The 22,000-nt window shown below is 43.2% G+C and overlaps 1 protein-coding gene across 2 annotated transcripts; it reads left to right on the top strand.

The window, feature by feature from the left end:
- The first annotated feature begins 11 nt into the window (after positions 1-11).
- Positions 12-21,014, top strand: LOC120031693 (metal regulatory transcription factor 1-like). Of its 2 annotated transcripts, none has more exons than XM_038977487.1 (11): positions 12-186; positions 2,821-3,372; positions 8,049-8,287; positions 11,678-11,809; positions 13,815-13,888; positions 14,168-14,304; positions 14,786-14,861; positions 15,071-15,175; positions 15,272-15,930; positions 16,377-16,443; positions 17,990-21,014. In XM_038977487.1, exons 2-11 carry the CDS (start codon positions 2,887-2,889, stop codon positions 18,529-18,531), a joined length of 2,517 nt encoding a protein of 838 aa, XP_038833415.1. In that variant the 5' UTR covers positions 12-186; positions 2,821-2,886; the 3' UTR covers positions 18,532-21,014. The 2 variants fall into 2 exon arrangements, with proteins under 2 accessions (XP_038833415.1, XP_038833416.1); XM_038977488.1 differs by having other exon boundaries at positions 13-186; positions 14,786-14,863; positions 15,079-15,175.
- The last annotated feature ends 986 nt before the right edge of the window (positions 21,015-22,000 follow it).

Raw genomic sequence — 22,000 nt, 5'->3', positions numbered from 1 at the left:
TTCAGTAGTTTCGATTTCATTATAGGGGGACTAGTGTACATGGGAGGGGTATATTTCCCAGAATACAACACGAGGGGAGGCTGAAATATGACGTTTATATTTAATCATGGTACCACTAGGGAGGAGATGGGAAGAAAGTGCTAAGCTACCCGAAACATAAACCAAGTCGGCATTTGCGCTGCACCGGTAAATGTGTTCTGTGTTGTATATATGTTTCTAGTGGAGCCCTGAAAATTGGCAAAGTAAAAGTTATCTGCTTCGACGGGAGATTTATCGACAGACAGCCAGTCAAACTAACGTTAGCTGGCTAGCTAGCACTACGTTAGTTCACAGATTTTTAGCTAACGATAACGTTGCCTAACTAGTTAGCTAGTAATGTTTGATATTTAAGCATAACATACCGTGCTTGTTGTTTTACGCTGCATGCTTGGTAGCTGCTTAACATGCACTTGTTCATTGGTATTATAGCTAGTCTGAAACGTTGATTAACGTTAGCTAGATTGACATTTTCAACAAACACTATCGTTCAAACCAACGTTACGTTAGCTAAACGTTAGCAAAATAGCGTTGTAAAAAAAAAAAAAAAAAAAAAAAAAAAAATTAGCTGTCATGTTTTCATTTGAGTTAACATGCTATGTGAAAGTGTTTAACTAGCGAGACATTTACATATTAACGTTAGCAAACTAGCTAAGTTAATTGAACTGTCATGTCGATCGAAGTCAACTAACTATTGATATATTTATTTAGCTAAGGTTATCTAGTTATTACGAACGTTATCAGGATGGAAGTTGGTTGTCCTTGCAACGTTAAAGTTAGCTGCCCAACGAACGTTAGCTACCTAGCCAAATAATTACAACTATTCACAAACGCGCTAGCTACTAGTGATGCCGTCGCGCTGTATGGAGCCTTTAGTCAAAAGGCGAAATCACAGATGAGTGTGACATGCCATCTTTAACTTGTCTCCTGAAAGTGTTTGTAAATATCGTTGGTGTAATGCTCACTGTCCATGATAAATCAACTTTGGCTGGCACCACTGTGCTGTCAAACGAAATCAGGAAGTTCTCGACCTCCATGGGTGGCGAGATGGTTAGTGCCTAGGAACATACAGACCATTCAAATGAAACCAAATCAAATGTTATTTGTCACATGCTTCGTAAACAACAGGCAGACTAACTGTGAAATGCTTACTTACGACCCTTCCCAACAATGCAGAGAAGAAAAAATTGAAAAATAACACTAGGAATAAATACACAATGAGTAACTTGGCTATATACAGAGAGTACCAGTACTGAGTCTGTGTGCGAGGTAATAGGTGTATGTACATTTAGGCTCCCTATGTATATATGGGCTCCCGAGCGGTCTAAGGCACTGTATCTCAGTGTAAGAGGCATCGCTGTAGTCCCTGGTTCGAATCCATGCTGCATCACTTCTGGCTGTGATTGGGAGTCCCATAGAGCGGCGCACAATTGCCCCGGCGTTGGCTGGGATGGGCCATCATTGTAAATAAGAATTTGTTCTTAACTGATAATATAGGTAGAAATAAAACAAAAAGTGTGTGTGTCTAGGTAGGAATAAAGTGACTAGGCAACAGGATAGATCATGAACTGTATCAGCAGTGTATGGGATTAGTCAAAATAGTGTAAAAACGGTCAATACAAATACTCTGGGTAGCTATTTGATTAAATATTTAACTACAGTATTTAGTGGTCTTATAGATTGGGGGTAGAAGCTGTTCAGGGTCTTGTTGGTTCCAGACTTTGTTCATCGGTCCAGCTTCTTGTGCGGTAGCAGAGAGAGCAGTCTCTGACTTGGGTGGCTGGAGTCTTTGACAATTTTTAGGGCCTTCCTCTGACACCGCCTGGTATAGAGGTCCATTTGGGTGTTATTGGATTTATTTACTATTTGTTAGCCACTCTGACACATTTTCTACATCGAATTAGTAGCCTTCTGCAGTTGAGCTGGCTCCTTATTGGAAATGGTTCAAATCTACCCCTATAACAGTCATACTCAGGCTAATTCATACAACAAATTTCATTTATAGCTACATCTAGACCTTATTCCAATGCATCGTAGAGAATAGATGAGTTTTATCATTTCACTCCAGCATTAGGGAATAGGTATAACTGTCCACCTTTTAGACAAGTGTTTATGGCGCTATGCATGACATGTTTGAAGATGACGAGTAGCCTACACTATACTACTTTAGTAACCAAACTTTAGGCTATAGATTTGGTGGTTTTTAAACGGGTACTGCCAGAGAACTGTTCATGTATCTTCTCTAGCTGCATTCTCAACAGTTAGGTGTTTGCTTCTAGAGCAAGTGTACCCATGCTTGTCTTTGGCATAAAAAAATAGCTGCTCTGCGTTGTCCCACTTTACCTACCTTTTGTAATACTCAACCAAATAACTTTCCAAGTATCTATATTCTGCTCTTGGAAGGTGGAAAAATTAGCCTCAAGTGTTGAAGCCTTTTTGTTTTTCCCCTCAAATTTCCTGTTTACTGTATTTTATTTGGAGTCATGTAGTCCTTCCCCTTTTGGCCAAATAGCTACAGCGTTAGCCCAGGTCACTGACTGAAGCTAGGCTCTAGCTACTTTCATTGCAAGGAATCATAATTTGTTATATTCTTTACTTCAATGGCTCTAGACGTAGCAAGCAGAGAGATTGTTTTTGTTAACAGAATTGTTTTGAAATTCAGAAAGAGGTAGGTCAGCACTCACAGCCCTGCATTTAAAATGAACACTTTGATTTTGAAGGGGCACAGCACAACTCCTAATAGCCACCACCCTCACACTTTCCTGTCTATCCTCCTCTGTGCAGGAACAAGTGAGCACGCCTTCCTCTGTGCACACTCACCCACCAGAGGCGGCCAGCCCAGCCGGGACCATGAGCGAGCGTGGCCCTCGCACGGAGGCCTCCATATTTTTGCAGGTGGGGGTGGACCGCCTCGAGCACGATGACAAAGAGGACAACGATGAAGACAAGATGGCACACTACGACGACGACAAAGATGACGACGACCTGATGTCGGCACCCTCGGGCTCCCGCGTCTACGACCGCACTACGGTGCTCATCGAGCAGGACCCCATCCGGCTGGACGAGGAGGGAGAGGAGGACCATGGACACTGCGTCGGGGGGGACCACGACGACGGGGGCACTTTCCTGGTCGATGAGGAGGAGGAGGAAGAGGAGGAAGGCTCTATGACCTTCATGGGCGACCAGGACGGCATGTCGCAGGGATACGTGCATCACACCATCTCGCCCGACCAGATCCAGTTCATCATCAACCCGGGGTCCATGGCCATGCCGCGCAACATCGAGGGGGCCACCCTCACCCTGCACTCAGAGTGTCCGGAGACCAAGCAAAGAGAGGTATGTTGGCTTACGTGCCCCCTCGCCGCTGAAATGCGTTATGTGACGCTGTGTGGAGGTCATACAGCGTGTTTGAGGGGATCAGTTTCGGCAAGGCGCAGAATCACTAATCTTTTTTTCTTTTTAAAAAAATAAATTTTACCCCCTTTTCTCCCCAATTTTCGTGGTATCCAATTGCTAGTAATTACTATCTTGTCTCATCGCTACAACTCCCGTACGCGCTCGGGAGAGACGAAGGTCGAAAGCCATGCGTCCTCCGAAACACAACCCAACCAAGCCGCACTGCTTCTTAACACAGCGCGCCTCCAACCCGGAAGCCAGTCGCACCAATGTGTCGGAGGAAACACCGTGCACCCGGCTCCCTTGGTTAGCGCGCACTGCGCCCGGCCCGCCACAGGAGTCGCTGGTGCGCGATGAGACAAGGATATCCCTACCGGCCAAACCCTCCCTAACCCGGATGACGCTAGGCCAATTGTGCGTCGCCACACGGATCTCCCGGTCGCGGCCGGCTGCGACAGAGCCTGGGCGCGAACCCAGAGTCTCTGGTGGCGCAGCTAGCGCTGCGATGCAGTGCCCTAGACCACTGCGCCACCCGGGAGGCCCAGAATCACTAATCTTGATCACATAATGAGTAGTCATTCGGAATGCTAGGTGGTTTGTAGATCAGGGATTTTGCACTGCCTGATTTTAAATGTACTTGATCTCAACACACAATTAGCCTAGTGTGTTGTGTTAAGTAAAAATAATAGAGACCCCATGTTGAAAGGGAGCAACGTGAGGCGTGAGCAGGGAGAGTAAATCCACTGGGTGAACGAAATGCTTTGATTTACTTAGTGAGCTACGTTCTTCTCAAGACCTTTCTGGTTTCAGTGGTGTAAAGTCCTTAAGTAAAAAATATTTTAAGTACTACTTACGTCGTTTTTTGGGGTATCTGTACATTACTTTACTATTTATATTTTTGACAACTTTTACTTCACTACATACCTGAAGGAAATAATGTACTTTTTACTCCATACATTTTCCCTGACACCCAAAAGTACTCGTTACATTTTGAATGCTTAGCAGGACAGGAAAACGGTCTAATTCACACACTTAAAGAGAAAATCCCTGGTCATCCCTACTGTATCTGATCTGGCAGACTCACTAAACACAAATGCTTTGTTTGTAAATTATGTCTGAGTGTTGGAGTGTGCCTCTGGCTATCCGTAAATTTATAAAACAAGAAAATCATGATTTAATATAAGGAATTTGAAGTAATTTTTACTTTTGATACTTAAGTATATTTTAACAATTACATTTACTTTTGATACTTAAGTATATTTAAAACCAAATACTTTTTTACTTTTACTCAAGTAGGATTTTACTGGGTGACTTTTACTTGGTTATGACAATTGGTACTTTTTCCACCACTGTATCTTTTATATGATAAATGTTTAACCCCTCCTCTGCTGTGTACAGCACACATAGTAAATGACTCATCTGAAGCTTGTGCAGTGTCATTATTTGTGTTTTACTTTATGATGGCAGGTCTAGTGGCTTCAGACTTTACGGCTAGCTCTTAATCATTGTGTAAGGCACGCTGGTATGCAAAAGAGTACAATGGAGCTTGTTGGAGGGTTGCACCTCTAGGCTATTTCTTCCTAAAATGCAAAGCAGCACCGTAACAACAGGCTAGCTCAGGGTTACAGCAGTGATCAGTTCAACACTACTCCTAACCTATCATGATGAGGCCCGGCCAAATATTGCACCCTCAATGCAACAAAGTTCCTGTTTGTTACCAGGGTCCCCCTTTGTCACCATGTTGGCCAGTGCCATTAGGGTCCTTGTGCTGTCTTTGTGTTGAAGTGCTCTGCTGGAGCCAGACCACTCCTCCCCCTCCTATCCTAGCTACTTGCATGATGTCATTGAGGGAGAGAGAATGCATTTTGCTTACTTACAATTGGATTTATGAAATCTCATCTACAGACTGAGCCAAATATGCAATCACCCCAAACGATTGTTCCTCTCCCAACTCATGATTTGTCATCCGTTCATGTTGCTTCTCCAAAATGTGTGTCCTCCTCATTTCCTTTTGACTTTTGTCATAATTGCGGATGTGGATGCCAAACATTGCAGATGTTATTTTCAATGTTTCTCGAGCCTAGGTGTTCTAAATGTCTCAATGCAACCCAAAGCAGTCCTTAGCATACCATTTCAGTAGGCCTTGCAGAATTCTTACATACCATTTCAGTAGGCCTTGCAGAATTCTTACATACCATTTCAGTAGGCCTTGCAGAATTCTTACATACCATTTCAGTAGGCCTTGCAGAATTCTTACATACCATTTCAGTAGGCCTTGCAGAATTCTTACATACCATTTCAGTAGGCCTTGCAGCATTCTTACATACCATTTCAGTAGGCCTTGCAGCATTCTTACATACCATTTCAGTAGGCCTTGCAGCATTCTTGCATACCATTTCAGTAGGCCTTGCAGAATTCTTACATACCATTTCAGTAGACCTTGCAGCATTCTTACAAACCATTTCAGTAGGCTTTGCAGCATTCTTACATACCATTTCAGTAGGCCTTGCAGAATTCTTACATACCATTTCAGTAGGCCTTGCAGCATTCTTACAAACCATTTCAGTAGGCTTTGCAGCATTCTTACATACCATTTCAGTAGGCCTTGCAGCATTCTTACAAACCATTTCAGTAGGCTTTGCAGCATTCTTACATACCATTTCAGTAGGCCTTGCAGAATTCTTACATACCATTTCAGTAGGCCTTGCAGCATTCTTACAAACCATTTCAGTAGGCTTTGCAGCATTCTTACATACCATTTCAGTAGGCCTTGCAGCATCTAGTTGCATTAGACACTCTCTGTGTAGCCTACTACTAGAGAGCTCTTTCCCCGCTGTGCATGTGGGAGGCGATGGCATGCCAATCTAGTGAACCTGTGTAATTTGAAGTGATGCTGCAGAAGTGGGGGAGTCAGTCGTGAAGCTGTGGGGGTTGAATAACAATACAGTACAGCTGATACGCTGTAGCAGCACAGCAGCCAGGCTCCTCAGTGTGGGGTGCATGTTCATACTTCTTACTTCCCTTCCTTCGCACTTGTGTTAGAAAAGATATATATATATAATTGCACTCTTTATGCACATTCACAGGACCTTACACACTCACACACACTGACACTCCAACACACACACGCACATACTCACTTCATTTGCTCACACACACATAACATGCACACATTTATTCTGACTACACGCACGCACACATTCGTTATATACTCTGCTACTACTCTGTTTATCTTATGTCCTGATGCCTAGTCACCTTACCCCTATACATATCACTCCAGTACACTCCCTGCATATTGTAAATATGGTATTGGACTGATCCTGTATATAGCTTCTTACTTTCTCATGTTCTTATTTCTATTTCTTGTGTGTTTTCGCTCTACCTTATGTTATTTTTACAACATTGATATTGATTACTGCATTGTTGGGTTTAGAGCTAGCAAGAAAGCATTTCACTGTACTTTTGCACATGACATTGAAACTTGAATGAATAGCACAACCAGTCAGTCATTAGGCCTAGTATCACCAAGGGACAGGTAATGCTGGGTCGTATTCATTAGTGCACAATGTAGCAAAACGTTTTGCAACGGACAAGTTCAGGTAATCCTTCCGTATTTCAGTCAGTTTTATTCCGTTTGGTCCCTGATGAATATGACCTCCGGCTGTGGGTTTCTCCTTCTATCTCCTCCTTAAACATAGGCCAACAGTTGTCTTAGGCTACTCCCGCTGCGTTTCTGTTAGGCTCCAGTGATTTGTAGTGTCATGCGGAGACTGCTAGTGGACCAGTTGTCATGGCTGGAATCCATCCTTTTGGAGAAATAATAGAGGACCGCTAGCTCTAAAAAAATAACTGGAATTGGACAGGCTGCCTCACTATTGTGTCTAGTAGGGCCTCTCTGTGTGCAATGTGGCTATCCAGGAGTTACATAAGGGGATGTAAGCCGTTGTTGACTATTTATTAAGGGAAAAGAGTGTTGTTTTTACGAGGTCAGGGCTGGTTGACTTTCTTTTGAAATTTGCGTAAACAAAGTGTAATTTTTTTACCCCTAGTCTACAACAGGATCAAGGAATTAAGTTATGGGGTATAATGCAAGCTCTGAAAATAGATTTGTTTTGTGGGGGGGGGATAAAGCTTGGATGGGAAGGCTTTGTGTTATGACAATGTAGGCTAGTGTGTTCTATGGGTATACGAAGGAGGGGAAAGGAGCCGGCTTTATTCTCTCCCCGGGGCCTTTTGTGTGAGAGCAGAACAGAGCCATAAGACAGACTGACTGCCACGGCCGCTGAATGCAGAGACTGCTGAGTTGAAACACGGTGCACAACAAAATCAGTCCGGTGGAAATGGATGGGGGGGTCAAGTCACTGATGTCATGTGCGCTTACCCGCTCATGCGCCGTGTCATTGTTGCCTGTGTAAACATACCCCGTTTGTTTCTCACTCTGGCTCTCATCCTATCGCCTCGCCTCCTTCTCAACCATATTGGAGTAGGAGAAGGTCCAAGGTCCCTCCCCTCGGACCTTATTATCCAAAGTCTTTTGAGAGGCGAGGAGAGATGTCGCAAAGAATCGAGGAAAGATTAATTAAGAAAAAGTAATTGTCTTCTTGTTTGTCACTCAGGTGAAGCGGTACCAGTGCATGTTTGAGGGCTGCACACGGACCTACAGCACGGCGGGCAACCTGCGCACGCACCAGAAGACCCACCGGGGCGAGTACACGTTTGTGTGCAACCAGTTGGGTTGCGGCAAGGCCTTCCTCACCTCCTACAGCCTGAAGATCCACGTGCGCGTTCACACCAAGGAGAAGCCCTTTGAGTGTGACGTGCAGGGCTGCGAGAAGGCCTTCAACACTCTGTATAGGTGAGGCTCGACTAACACAAAGTTTACCAGCTGCATGTCGAAATATTCCCAGACATGCTGACTAATCGGATGACTATCTATCTACAGGTAACTGCCAAAATAAAGGAAACGTCAACATAAAGTGTCTTAATAGGGTGTTGGGCAACCACAAGCCGCCATAACAGCATCAGTGCACCTTGGCATAGATTCTACAAGTGTCTGGAACTCTATTGGAGGGATGCGACACCATTCTTCCACCAGAAATTCCACCATTTGGGGTTTTGTTGATGGTGGTTGAAAACTGTCTCAGGCGCCGCTCCAGAATCTACCATATGTGTTCAATTGGGTTGAGAGCTGGCGACTGAGACACACACACACCCTTTAAGCTCTTTTGAGACCCCTCTTTCAAAGTTACTGAGATCTCTTATTGTAGTCATGGTAGCCAAAATAATGGGCAACTGGGCATTTTTATTTTTATACATGACCTTAAGCATGATGGGATGTTAATTTCTTAATTAACTAAGGAACCACACCTGTGTGGAAGCACTTGCTTTCAGTATACTTTGTATCCCTCATTTACTCAAGTGTTTCCTTTATTTTGGCAGTTACCTGTATATGTTGTCCTATACTAAAGATGGATAGATAATAGATCAAAGGTAACAGGTAATAAATTACATGTAAAATAGATAATAACTAAGATAATAGATACAATATAAAAATATGTAAAGTGACATATCTAGTCTACACTTGTGGCCTAAAATGTATTTTTTGGTCCACCATCCACAGCCACTCAGATTCTTTACCATTAAAAAAAAAACACAAAACAACAGATGACCATGCTTGTTAATTTTCTTAAACAAGAAATGTATTAGAAGTAATGTGGTATATTACTCAATTTCATTATTTTATCCAAAATGTTCAGCAGCCTCTTTAAGGGTGGAAGGTTTACCGTGGTAATGGGGCCACTTGAGTCGTGTCACACGTGTGTCTGTGATTTGGGATCAGACTAGGGTGTCTCGTCGGTATCAGTTGAAGCAGCAGACTCAACTAATGTTGAAAAACAACCGAGCTTGTGAACAAAACAATGTAAATAGCCAATAAACACGAGGACAAAGACTAAATTAGACACATTTTTCATTTTTACCCCGTCCCAGTAAGTGAAATGGCGTTTAAAAAAACAACTATTTTTCAGACATTGAAGAGACGTTCAAATTAGGTTCTGAATGAAAGGTGAAAATATACTTATTTTCCTGATGTTGAAAATACATATTTTACAGATGTTGAAAATGTATTTTCCGGATGTTGAAATCAGGCAATTTTTTTCCGTTTTGATTGAAAGTTGAAAATAAGTAATTTATAGATGTCTATGTTTGGGCCCAAATCAAGGCTGGTTTAGACCGTACAAAATCTGAACCATAGTGTTGGGAATGGACAGTCAAAATATTTTGCGCCCTGCCTTCAAAAAGTGGCCACTGCTTATCAAAAGGCGGCATCAGCACTCACCTAAAAAGCCAATATGCCACTGGTTGAGAGAAATTGTCATTCTTTTTGGGCAGAATTAAGTTAGGTTTTATGTGTTGTTGTTGGAGGTGCATCTTGGCCAGTTTGGCTCGGAAAATGCCGCCCTCGTCAATCTGCCGCCGTAAACGGACGCCTAATCCTGCCTAATGAGCGGGCTGGCGGTGTGTTTGCAGCGCCACCAAAAATGAATCTATCAGCGCTTCACTCAGTGCGCACAGCTCCCCTGCCAGGCAGTGTTGCTACGCGAGGTGGGATATAGGATTTGTAATTATTTGTGCGATTTAGTAGTTATGAAATAAAACAGCACAAATCATTTGGAAATGCTACTGCAGCATCTTTCTAACCCGCAGATGCTCATACTTGACTTTTGACTATTTTTATTTACGAATGTAACGCTCTCACTGTAGAGCCGTGCAAGTTGTTGGTGAAATAGACATTCTTACCCGCCAATACCTAAATCTACCTGCATGTGGCAGGTGTACATTTTCTGCCCTGCCTACACCCATTCAGAGGTATTCTTCCATAGTAGATTAGCAAACAATGTGTAGGTTTAGGGCTGTGACACTCATGGTGTTTTGGTTGACTGTTATTGGTCAACTAATTTATCGATGTCACGGTAATAACTGTTCTAATAGCAAAACTTTTCCCATCTTCAGTCAGCCGTTAGTTCCACAAAAAAACCTGGCTATTTTTATGACAGCCTTCATCCATAACCGTCAGTTACGCAGTTATATGGTAATCGTGCCAGCCCTAGGCCTAGTTTCTTCATTCAGTCTGACATAGCATAAAGAAGGATGTATCAAAAGAAGAGGATGTGCTTGCTTTTCTTATCTACAGCACAGTTTGTCTGTAGGCCCAAGCATTTTGTCAGTCTAAGTACTGAACAGTGCTTTTGTGCATTGTTGGGTGTTCTAGCCTAATATCAAAATAAAATGTTATTAGTCACATGCGCCGAATACAACAGGTAGACCCTACAGCAGTAGACCTTACAGTGATTTGGACTTTGTTTTATCTCCCAATTTAGTTTTCTAATTTGACTGAGTTCTTGGTTTTGTAGTGTCTGCTACATTTAGCTTCTTCGGTTTAGCACTCAATGAAGGCGTTATAAATGGAGGCCCTCAGCTAGGCCAGTAGTAGGCTAGTCAGCCAGTGGCTCCAGTGTTGTGACATTGAACCGAAGGCCACAGACAGGCGGTGGTGGAAGCGTGCCACCATCGACTCCCCTGTCAGGGTCCATTTATCAGCACAGCCAAGCCAATGTGTTGTTTCCCCCTAATCACATTACTTTTCTCTTGTCCTCTCCTATAAGAGAAACGGTGGCACTACATTTCTACTAGGCTACGGGTCCTTTTTCATTAGGCACTAAACAGATGAAAACCGACTGAAACAGGGAAGGACTACCTAGACTTGTCCAATAAGAATTGCTAATTTTGGTTTTCCATTGCTTCCCCTAATCAACATGACCCTGGATTGTGTCCTTAAAGTTTTTAAAGCAAGATTAGGTTGTTATTTTCCAATTTGGTCTCTTTCTCTGGAGTGCTACCTAATCTTCCAGGCCCAAGTGTTTGCACATTAACAGTCTGCTGTGTTCTAATGTTTTTGGAATGTTTATTTAATTCAAGACGGTGAGAACATTTTCAGGAGCTCAATATTTTTGCTCTTATTAACAGAGCTACATTTCCACTTGGAAGTAGGCCTACCATTTAAATGTCAGTTATTATATTTGTAGTAAAGGAATAAAATTATGACATGGTTAGAAAGCAGTAATAAGCTATCTCTAAGACGTGTTCTTCAAAAACGACAAGGAAATTGAATTTATCCCCCAAACGTTACACGTAGCTCCTTTTTAAATCTTCCCCGTGGTTGATTGTAATTATCTCCTCTCGGCAGACTGAAAGCGCACCAGAGACTGCACACGGGGAAGACGTTCAACTGTGAATCGGAGGGATGCACAAAGTACTTTACCACACTCAGTGACCTGAGGAAGCACATTCGCACTCATACAGGGGAGAAACCATTCCGGTGAGTTCTCCGACTCCACGCACGCACTGTGGTTTATGTTTCACAAGGGGAGGAAGACCGCTGCCTTGAATATAAAGCAAGGACATTATCTGGTCATGTTTGAATGAGGATGCCTTTTTCTTGATATGAGATCTTCTATGCATATAAACAAATGTAGCCTAATGGAGTGGGAAAAATGCAACTTGAGGGGATTATATCTTTCATCTGTTCTGAATAGTTAGATATATGGTTTTGTATTGGAAGAGGGGCATGACACTGCTTTGTGGCGCACCAAAATATATACACTGCTCAAAAAAATAAAGGGAACACTAAAATAACACATCCTAGATCTGAATGAATGAAATATTCTTATTAAATACTTTTTTCTTTACATAGCTGAATATGCTGACAACAAAATCACACAAAAATGATCAATGGAAATCAAATTTATCAACCCATGGAGGTCTGGATTTGGAGTCACACTCAAAATTAAAGTGGAAAACCACACTACAGGCTGATCCAACTTTGATGTAATGTCCTTAAAACAAGTAAAAATGAGGCTCAGTAGTGTGTGTGGCCTCCATGTGCCTGTATGACCTCCCTACAACGCCTGGGCATGCTCCTGATGAGGTGGCGGATGGTCTCCTGAGGGATCTCCTCCCAGACCTGGACTAAAGCATCCGCCAACTCCTGGACAGTCTGTGGTACAACGTGGCGTTGGTGGATGGAGCGAGACATGATGTCCCAGATGTGCTCATCTGGATTCAGGTCTGGGGAACGGGCGGGCCAGTCAATAGCATCAATGCCTTCCTCTTGCAGGAACTGCTGACACACTCCAGCCACATGAGGTCTAGCATTGTCGTGCATTAGGAGGAACCCAGGGCCAACCGCACCAGCATATGGTCTCACAAGGGGTCTGAGGATCTCATCTCGGTACCTAATGGCAGTCAGGCTACCTCTGGCGAGCACATGGAGGGCTGTGCGGCCCCCCAAAGAAATGCCACCCCACACCATGACTTACCCACCGCCAAACCGGTCATGCTGGAGGATGTTGCAGGCAGCAGAGCGTTCTCGACGGCGTCTCCAGACTCTGTCACGTCTGTCACATGTGCTCATGTGCTCAGTGTGAACCTGCTTTCATCTGTGAAGAGCACAGTGCGCCAGTGGCGAATTTGCCAATCTTGGTGTTCTTTGGCAAATGCCAAACGTCCTGCACGGTGTTGGGCTGTAAGCACAACCCCCACCTGTGGACGTCGGGCCCTCATACCACCCTCATGGAGTCTGTTTCTGACCGTTTGAGCAGACACATGCTCATTTGTGGCCTGCTGGAGGTCATTTTGCAGGGCTCTGGCAGTGCTCCTCCTGATCCTCCTTGCACAAAGGCGGAGGTAGCGGTCCTGCTGCTGGGTTGTTGCCCTCCTATGGCCTCCTCCACGTCTCCTGATGTACTGGCCTGTCTCCTGGTAGCGCCTCCATGCTCTGGACACTACGCTGACAGACACAGCAAACCTTCTTGCCACAGCTCGCATTGATGTGCCATCCTGGATGAGCTGCACTACCTGAGCCACTTGTGTGGGTTGTAGACTCCGTCTCATGCTACCACTAGAGTGAAAGCACCGCCAGCATTCAAAAGTGACCAAAACATCAGCCAGGAAGCATAGGAACTGAGAAGTGCTCTGTGGGCACCATCTGCAGAACCACTCCTTTATTGGGGGTGTCTTGCTAATTGCCTATAATTTCCACCTTTTGTCTATTCCATTTGCACAACAGCATGTGAAATTTATTGTCAATCAGTGTTGCTTCCTAAGTGGACAGTTTGATTTCACAGAAGTGTGATTGACTTGGAGTTACATTGTGTTGTTTAAGTGTTCCCTTTATTTTTTTGAGCAGTGTATATATATATTATGCACCAGCTTTTCTAATTTCCGCATTTTTAAGTTATTCTTCGTCAGCTTAATCTCCACAGGTTTTTCTCTATTGCTGTTTGGCTTACATTGACCGATCATTTGTGTGATCTTCCCTCTAGGTGTGACCATGATGGTTGCGGCAAGGCGTTTGCTGCCAGCCATCACCTAAAGACGCACGTGCGGACACACACAGGTACGCTTTACTACTACTTCTGTTTAGAAAATAATGACAGTCAACCAATCATTAATCCATATTCCACACCTCCGAGACAGAGAGTAGCGCTTAATATCTCTTAACATTTTCCAATATTTTATATTAGGAAATGATAGCGTTTGATTTAACATTACTTTTTTAACATTACTTTGTGAAAGTCATTTCCCTTGGCATACAGTGAAGGTGACCCTCTTCCTTCCTCCCTTCTCTCTTGTCTCGCTCCCTACGCCCTTCCCCCACCATCCTTCCTTCCCTTAGGGGAGAAGCCTTTCAATTGTCCCAGCAACGGCTGTGAGAAAGCATTCAGCAGCCAGTACAGTTTGAAGAGTCACGTCAGGGGCCATGGGGACAAAGGCCAGCCCTTCAGTGTCACCCTCACACACCCCCTGTCCGAGGTGAGCCATACATAAATCAAAGCATCTATTTCAGACAGATCATGTGTGGCTCATTTTTTGGTAAGAGCATGGCGCTAGCAACGTCATAGCCGTGGGTTCGATTCCCTCTACGGCCACCAATTTTTTTTTTTAAGTATGCACTCACTCTTTGATAAAAGTGACTGAATAGAGTGTATTGTTAGTATTTTTTAACATGGATTAGCCTGCGAAGTCATTTTAAGATATCCGGGGTTTTTTTATGGGTAAACTCATTTATTTGTACCTACAACATTGTGCCTGCTGTCAGTACAGTCTGTTTTGATTGTTTTTATGATCTACATTCTATGTTTTTATGATCTACATTCTATCCTTATGCATATTTATGACTTTAGACGGCTTTTGCTCAATAAAGGAAGGCTTCTTGGCTTCTCCAATGTCTCGTTCTGTTAATGTTTCTAGGCAGTGGAACATTTAATTTGGGCCTATTCCTCTCTAATTACAGGATGCAAATCATTCACTGTGCCTCAGTGACTTGAGCCTCATCTCGACTGACTCGGAGCTCAGAGAAAACATCCACAATGTGAGTGTGCGCGCATTATTTCATCAGCCCTTATTTGACTTTATAGGTCCTTCTGCTTTTGTCCATGTATGAACACTTTATTTTGTGGTGGGTTACTATGACAGCAAAAACAACCATATTTATTTTGTTTCTGTATAAAGGACCAATAAAGATGTATTGTAAGACAGACATGTATTATCGTGTAATGCTTTGATACATCTGTGTTACATTCTCAGAACTTGGACTTGAGCAGTGTTACCCCTGTGAGGATCTTCGAGCTCATGTTCCAGAGTCCGGAGAACAGTGTCAGTCAAGACGATGCACATCCTCACGGCAAGTACCCATCACAATCTATAAACTAACTCGGGTTGATTTCAGTGCATTTTCAGGCTAACTTTTGCTCTTTTTGTATTTGTTGATATTTTTCAGAGAGCCTTGTCGAAGCCTTTGGCCAGGAGACTGGTCAGTCCACCATGGGCGATGGATCCACCCCCATCTCCTTCTCATTCTCCCTCGTCCCTTCCTCCTCATCCTCCTGTTCCCACACCCACCCACACTCTCACCCTCACTCCGACACCACCTCCACCACTGTCCTGGAGGCTTCCTCCCAGCTCCCTGTTAGCCAAACCCCCTCTTCCCAACCGCCAGCATCTCCTGCAACCATTAGTAATGTTACCGCAATCAGCTCCACCCAGCCCCTTGCCACCTTCGTACCCTTACCCACTGCCCTGCAGACACCAGATGTGCCTGCCCCCTACGTGGCGCTGCCCGCCCAGACCGCTCCAATAGTGCCCTCTGCTGCGCCAGTAGTGGTGCCAGGCCCAGCCCTCGCCAACGCGGCTCTGGGCGCTGTAGTCGCTGCCACCCCCACAGAGACTGTGCCGCTGCCCGCCGTGGCTCACACACACACCGTGCCTTTGGCCAGCAACACCAACCCTGCCCTGGCGCCCCCAGCCTCTGCCCCCACCATCGCCCCAAGCCACAGCCACACCCAGAGCCTGCTGCAGCCCAGCATCGTCATGTCCGACCAGAACCTGCAGTGGATCCTTAACACCGCTGCCAACAGCCAACAGAACCCAGAGCAAGCGGTAAGAGTGCCGGTTTGACATGCCGGTTAACATTTACATTTACATTTTAGTCATTTAGCAGACGCTCTTATCCAGAGCGACTTACAGTAGAGTGCATACATTTTTATTACATTTTTTACATATTACATTTTTTTTTTTTTTTTACATACTGAGACAAGGATATCCCTACCGGCCAAACCCTCCCTAACCCGGACGACGCTATGCCAATTGTGCGTCGCCCCGCGGACCTCCCGGTTGCGGCCGGCTGCGACAGAGCCTGGTCGCGAACCCAGCCCAGCCTGGGCGCGAACCCAGAGACTCTGGTGGCGCAGCTAGCACTGCGATGCAGTGCCCTAGACCACTGCGCCACCCGGGAGGCACCCGGGAGGCACCCGGGTTAACATTGAATTGATAGTTTGGTTGGGTGCTGATGCATTTGTGTGGACATCAATGTTGTTTGTTTCCAGCCACATGGAGGTCCAAAAGTGGAGAAGGTCTTCTTTACCACAGCCATACCAGTGGGAGGAAATTCAGGTGAGATTTGTCCCCTACTTTTACCAGTGTGATTATTAACAGCAATAATGCTGCCCTGACCCACATAAAAAAATACTATAGTATACTGTAGAATAATATACTACACACTGTAGTATCCCTTGATCATGTACAGTACTCACTATATCATTTTGTAGTATATGGTAAAACACTATAGTAAATACTACAGTAATGTCTGCAAAAACGGTACAGTTTGCAAAAACACTAGTTTTTAACTATAGCAATACTAATGTATTTAATTTGCATATAGTCTGCCCATTCCCCTTCCCCATATCCCAATTTGTGCCACCCATAAGTGAGAAACCTACAAATATTGTGTTCCCTTCAGGTTTTAGAAAAGAGCTGAAGCTCTGAACTATTTGTTCAGACCACGGTCCTACCTACCTACAGGTTATGGAAAATGTGCTGTTTTAGTATTTGTCCAGTAGGTTCCCTCAAGGAGAAAGCTCCCACTTTATGTAAATACTACGGTATACTAATCATGTCCACACAAAAAAAAACACTACACTACAATAAATTCAGCGAAAACATTACAGTAAATACTATAGTATGTATACCATATTATAAACTGGGTGGTTCGAGCCCTGAATGCTGATTGGCTGAAAGCTGTGGTATTTCAGACCGTATACCATGGGTATGACAACACATTTCTTTTTACTGTTCTAATTATGTTGGTAACCAGTTTATAATAGCAATAAGGCACCTCTGGGTTTTCTGATATATGGCCAATATACCACGGCTAAGGGCTGTGTACAGGCACTCCACGTTGTGTCCTGCTTAAGAACAGCACTTAGACGTGGTATAGTGGCCATATACCACACCCCCTCGGGGCTTATTGCTTAATTTTAAACTGGGTGGTCCGAGCCCTGAATTCTGATTGGCTGACAGCCGTGGTATATCAGACCGTATAACATTGGTATGACAAAACATTTATTTTTACTGCTCTAATTACGTTGGTAACCAGTTTATAATAGCAATAAGGCACCTCGGAGGTTTGTGGTATATGGCCAATATACCACGGCTAAGGGCTGTGTCCAGGCACTCCACGTTGCATCATGCAAATAACAGCCCTTAGCCGTGGTATATTGGCTATATACCACACCTCCTCTGGCTTTACTGCTTAAGTATACTACAGAATTATATAGTAAGTACTGTAGTATTTTTTTCATGTGGGGTAGCCTACCAATGTTTAATGAATCAGGATATTTAAAAAGCAAACTCGTCCGTCATTTAGAAAAGTCATCCATGTTGAATGTATTTACATGGCACAAATTAATTTGATGTCCCCTAGTAGCATTTTAATGAAATTTGAATTACATAGGATTGGATGTTATTGGACAGCTGGCTTGGTCTGTAGTTATGCTATAGCTCCTGTTTGTGTTGATTAGGGTACATTGTATTTCAAAGTGTTGTGCAAAAGAAAACGAAAACAGGCGTTTCTTATTGGAGTGTTCACTGGGTTTTGAACCGTTTTCTTCCGTTTCGTGCCTAATGAAATATACAACCCTTGTTTTGTAATGTGTTACAGGCAACTCTGTCCAGCAGATCGGCCTCAGCCTGCCCGTCATCATCATCAAACAGGAGGAGTCCTGCCAGTGCCAGTGTGCCTGCAGGGACTCTGCTAAAGACAAGCTCTCCAACAAGAGCAGCAACGCCTCGGCAGCACGACAACAACAGCCCACAGTGCTCCCCGCTCCTCTACCGCCCCCCGCTCCCATGACACTGCCCTTTCCCCCCGTACCCCCCCCGGCACCCTCTTCCCCCTTGTGCTGCCTCCCACCGCTCACCTCGGAAGTGAACGAGTCCCCTCCTCTTCCCCAAACAGGAGCGGTACTAGGACCGGGTAGCCCCTCCCCCTCAACCTCTGTACAGACGTTCCCCCCAGGGGTGGCCACGGCGACCACCAACCCCCCCACCATCACGTCCATGGTGGCCAAACCATCCGTGTCGGACTTCCTGTCCCTGCAGAGCCCCGAGAGCACGGCCAACATCGAAGCTTTGCTACTGGTGACCAGCAATGATAACTTCACTATGGCCACCGCTGGCACTAGCACCACCACCAACCCCTAGTGGTCCCTATTCTCCACTCTTCTCTTGCATACTCCCAGTCATGGATTTAAAAGCATTTTTGTGTAAGCGTTGGGCAGAGGGAGTTTCTACCATTGTTAAATTAAAGGGAGTGTGCATATGCACATATGCAGCCGTACTTGCCGATTCACCCACTACGCATCTGCTTTTCAAGTATTGTAAGTGGAACTTAATGAGGGGGCTTATTTTGAAAAAGCCACAAAATGCATGCCAGTCTAGAAAAGTGTTCTTAATTGGCTGGCTCTCCATCAAACAAGGTCCTAAGCACTGATCATTTGAAAGGCCCGAGGAACTATTGTGTGCTTCTAATATGGCGTGAAGCTGATTCCTGAGAGCAACAAAACATTGTCTATATCCATGTACTGTACAATAGTTCTTAACTGTAACTATTATGATTAGTTGGTAAGTGATTGACCAGAATGCACTGCATGTGAAGTGAATTGGAATTTCATCAACTATATTTCCTACAAGGAATTAGTGTGGCAGTGTTGCCATTCCCTTAAAAGCAATGTCTTGCTAATGCCATAATGTGAAGAGTAATTTCCAGTGTTTTACCTAAATTAGCTAGTGTAGTCCAGATCATTGTTTTGTCTTTTGTCTTGCTTTGTTCGTTTTTGTCTTTCTTTACAGGTATATTTACTAATTGAAAAAGAAATTGCCTGTGACACAATTTGCTTGCCTTTTTAAATATAATTTAGAAGTAAATACATTAGTAATAAGCCTATAACTTAATATTTAATTTGTCAATAATTTTTATTTATTGGAGAAAAAATATCAAAATCTCTGACCTTAGACTGTCATCAAGTCACAGCTTATTCATCATCATTGTAATCATTGTTAATTTATTCCACTTTTCGCCCAAGGTTTCTTTTTTAGTCCCCCCTGTTACTGATTTTTGTTTTATGGAGCCCCTCTCAATCTGTTTCAGAAAGCTGTTTCAACACAACGCAATTAATTGTATATTAAGGTTGTCAAAGGTCCTAAATTGAGTTTTGGTCAGCAAAATGTCTTCACAATGAAATCATGAATCAATTATGAAAATAATTGCTCACAACACTGTTTCTCTATGAATTTGGACCCACTCAGGGATGCATCATGGCATATCTAATTTATACAGCTTGAGATTTTCCTTTATTTAATAAGAGATTGTCCATTTAGACATTTTAGCAGTCAACTGCCCGGATGCCCATCGATTGTAGTAGCCCCCTTTTTTGGCTGCACTCTCCCCTCTTTGTGCACTGTCTTAAATGACTAGTTATCTGCGTTATTACTATGACAATATTTAAATACCACTGCTGTCAGAAGGGGTTTCTGAAGGGTGTTGATGGTGTAAATACATTACATTTAAATATATGAACACTTATTCCTTCAGCTTGTTTTAGAATGTATTTGTTTTGTATATACATTTTGAATATGTAGACTTGAACCTTGGAAACTAAAGACAATACCCCCTGCGCTGCCCTTTGTCTTTGCATTCTGCCCCCATGCAGATGCTCACACATCTTATGCAGAAGAGTATAAAATGAAGCCTTATAATGGTTAGTTTTAGGGCCATTGGCTTCTGTGCAGTCAACATAGTATTTATTTTCAAATGCAACTGTAAGTAACTTTCTTAGAGTATATGACGATATTGTTTCACATGGGACATAATGCAATGATTTATAAAACAACAACAAAAATAATTGGAGAGAAGGCATTATGCCCAAATATCATGTGTAGAGCAAACTTGCCTTACTACAGGATATCTCACTTGCTGTGGCTTACTGAGCTGGCTCCTTGTCTTGTCAATCTTTGCCTATGGCTTGATTTGGACACGCTGCCTGACTTTCCTCCTGTTCATCTAGTCTTGTTCAATGCCTTTTAGCAGCTGTCTACAAGTGGACAAAATTACATTGAAAAGAAATGCTTCATTTTTTGTTGGCACATTTATCTGTTAAATCTTCCAACAAATCAAATGATCCCCCAATTATTATTTTTCTGTTGTCATTTTTTATGTGAAGATGTTACTGCAGAAATATACTGTAGACTGAATTTTTTTTGTAGTACTGTATTGTAGACAACTTAATACTTTATTTTACAGATCACTACATCAATGTTGTAGTTGGAAATTGTAATTACATCAACATTTTAATTGCTACTTCACAGGCATTGATTGACAGCAGCTATCATGTTCTATTATTTAGCATGTAAAGAGTGACTGAGATCCAACCTAGGCGTCATCATGTATCATAGGATAACCGAGTACGCAGGAAATCTTTGTCTGGCATACCTGAGTAGGAGAAATGTGTAAACTAACATGGGCTTTGCCCTTTTCCTGTTTTGAGATTTAACCGATACCAAAACTTGATGACCTGGAATATTGATTCATGTAGTTAGCACTTAAAATTGGGTCCACTAGAATGTGAATTATCAAATGTTAAATAATTATTTTATTTTATTATACTAAATAAAAAATATTAACGCAACCATTTTTGAAAGATTTTACGGAGTTAGTTCAGAAAAGGAAATCAGTATATTTGAAATAAATTCATTAGGCCCTAATCTATGGATTTCACATGGGTGGGCCTGGGAGGGCATAGGCCCACCCACTGGGGAGCCAGGCCCAGCCAATCAGAATGAGTTTTTCCCAACAAAAGGGCTTTATTACAGACCTAAATAATCATCAGTTTCATCAGCTGTCTCGGTGGCTGGTCTCCGACAATCCCACAGGTGAAGGAGTTGGATGTGGAGGTCCTGGGCTGGCGTGGTAACACGTGGCCTGCAGTTGGACGTATTGCCAAATTCTCTAAAACGATGGATGTGGCTTATGGTAGAGAAATGAACATTCAATTCTCTGGCAACAGCTCTGGTGGACATTTCTGCAGTCAGCATGCCAATTGCACGCTCCCTCAAAACTTGACATCATGTGCCCAGCATAATGATCATGCTTTTTAGTTGGCTTCTTGATATGCCACACCTGTCAGGTGTATGGATTCTCTTGGCAAAGGAGAAATGCTCACTAAGAGGGATGTAAAACAAATTTATGCATGAAATTAGAGAGAAGCATTTTGGGCGTATGGAACATTTCTTGGATCTTTTATTTATTTTCATGAAACAAGGGACCAACACTTTACATGTTGCATTAATATTTTGTTCGGTATAGGTATTCCCCCTCACAATGCTGGTCAATAACTTGATGTATTGTAAATATGAACCCTGACCCACTCTCTTACTGCCCTCAAGATGTTCACATCCAATTCGATGCATACCTTTTTTAAAGAAAATATCTATGCAATGATTTGACTGCAGTATTCCTTAAAGTACAAAATGCAACAAAAGTCATGACCAACCTTTTACGTCAATGTCTTGGTCCAAGTAATTCTGTTAAATCAATATTCAGGTTTGCTAATGTCAACTTTGAAGGCTCAACTTTCTCATTTGCGAAGCTCCATGTACGTAACCAATTTTGCTC

The sequence above is a fragment of the Salvelinus namaycush genome, chromosome 37, assembly GCF_016432855.1.
Source record: "Salvelinus namaycush isolate Seneca chromosome 37, SaNama_1.0, whole genome shotgun sequence".
NCBI classification, from domain to species: domain Eukaryota; kingdom Metazoa; phylum Chordata; class Actinopteri; order Salmoniformes; family Salmonidae; genus Salvelinus; species Salvelinus namaycush.
The sequence above is the reverse complement of the archived record's forward strand: the minus strand, read 5'-3'. Positions and strand labels throughout refer to the sequence as shown.

Excerpts from the sequence above, each read along its gene's own strand:
- LOC120031693 (XM_038977487.1), top strand. The coding sequence starts at position 2,887 with ATGAGCGAGCGTGGCCCTCGCACGGAGGCCTCCATATTTTTGCAGGTG. Across the intron at positions 11,810-13,814 it reads ACAGGGGAGAAACCATTCCG|GTGTGACCATGATGGTTGCG; the intron begins GTGAGTTCTCCG and ends TCTTCCCTCTAG. Across the intron at positions 16,444-17,989 it reads ACCAGTGGGAGGAAATTCAG|GCAACTCTGTCCAGCAGATC; the intron begins GTGAGATTTGTC and ends AATGTGTTACAG.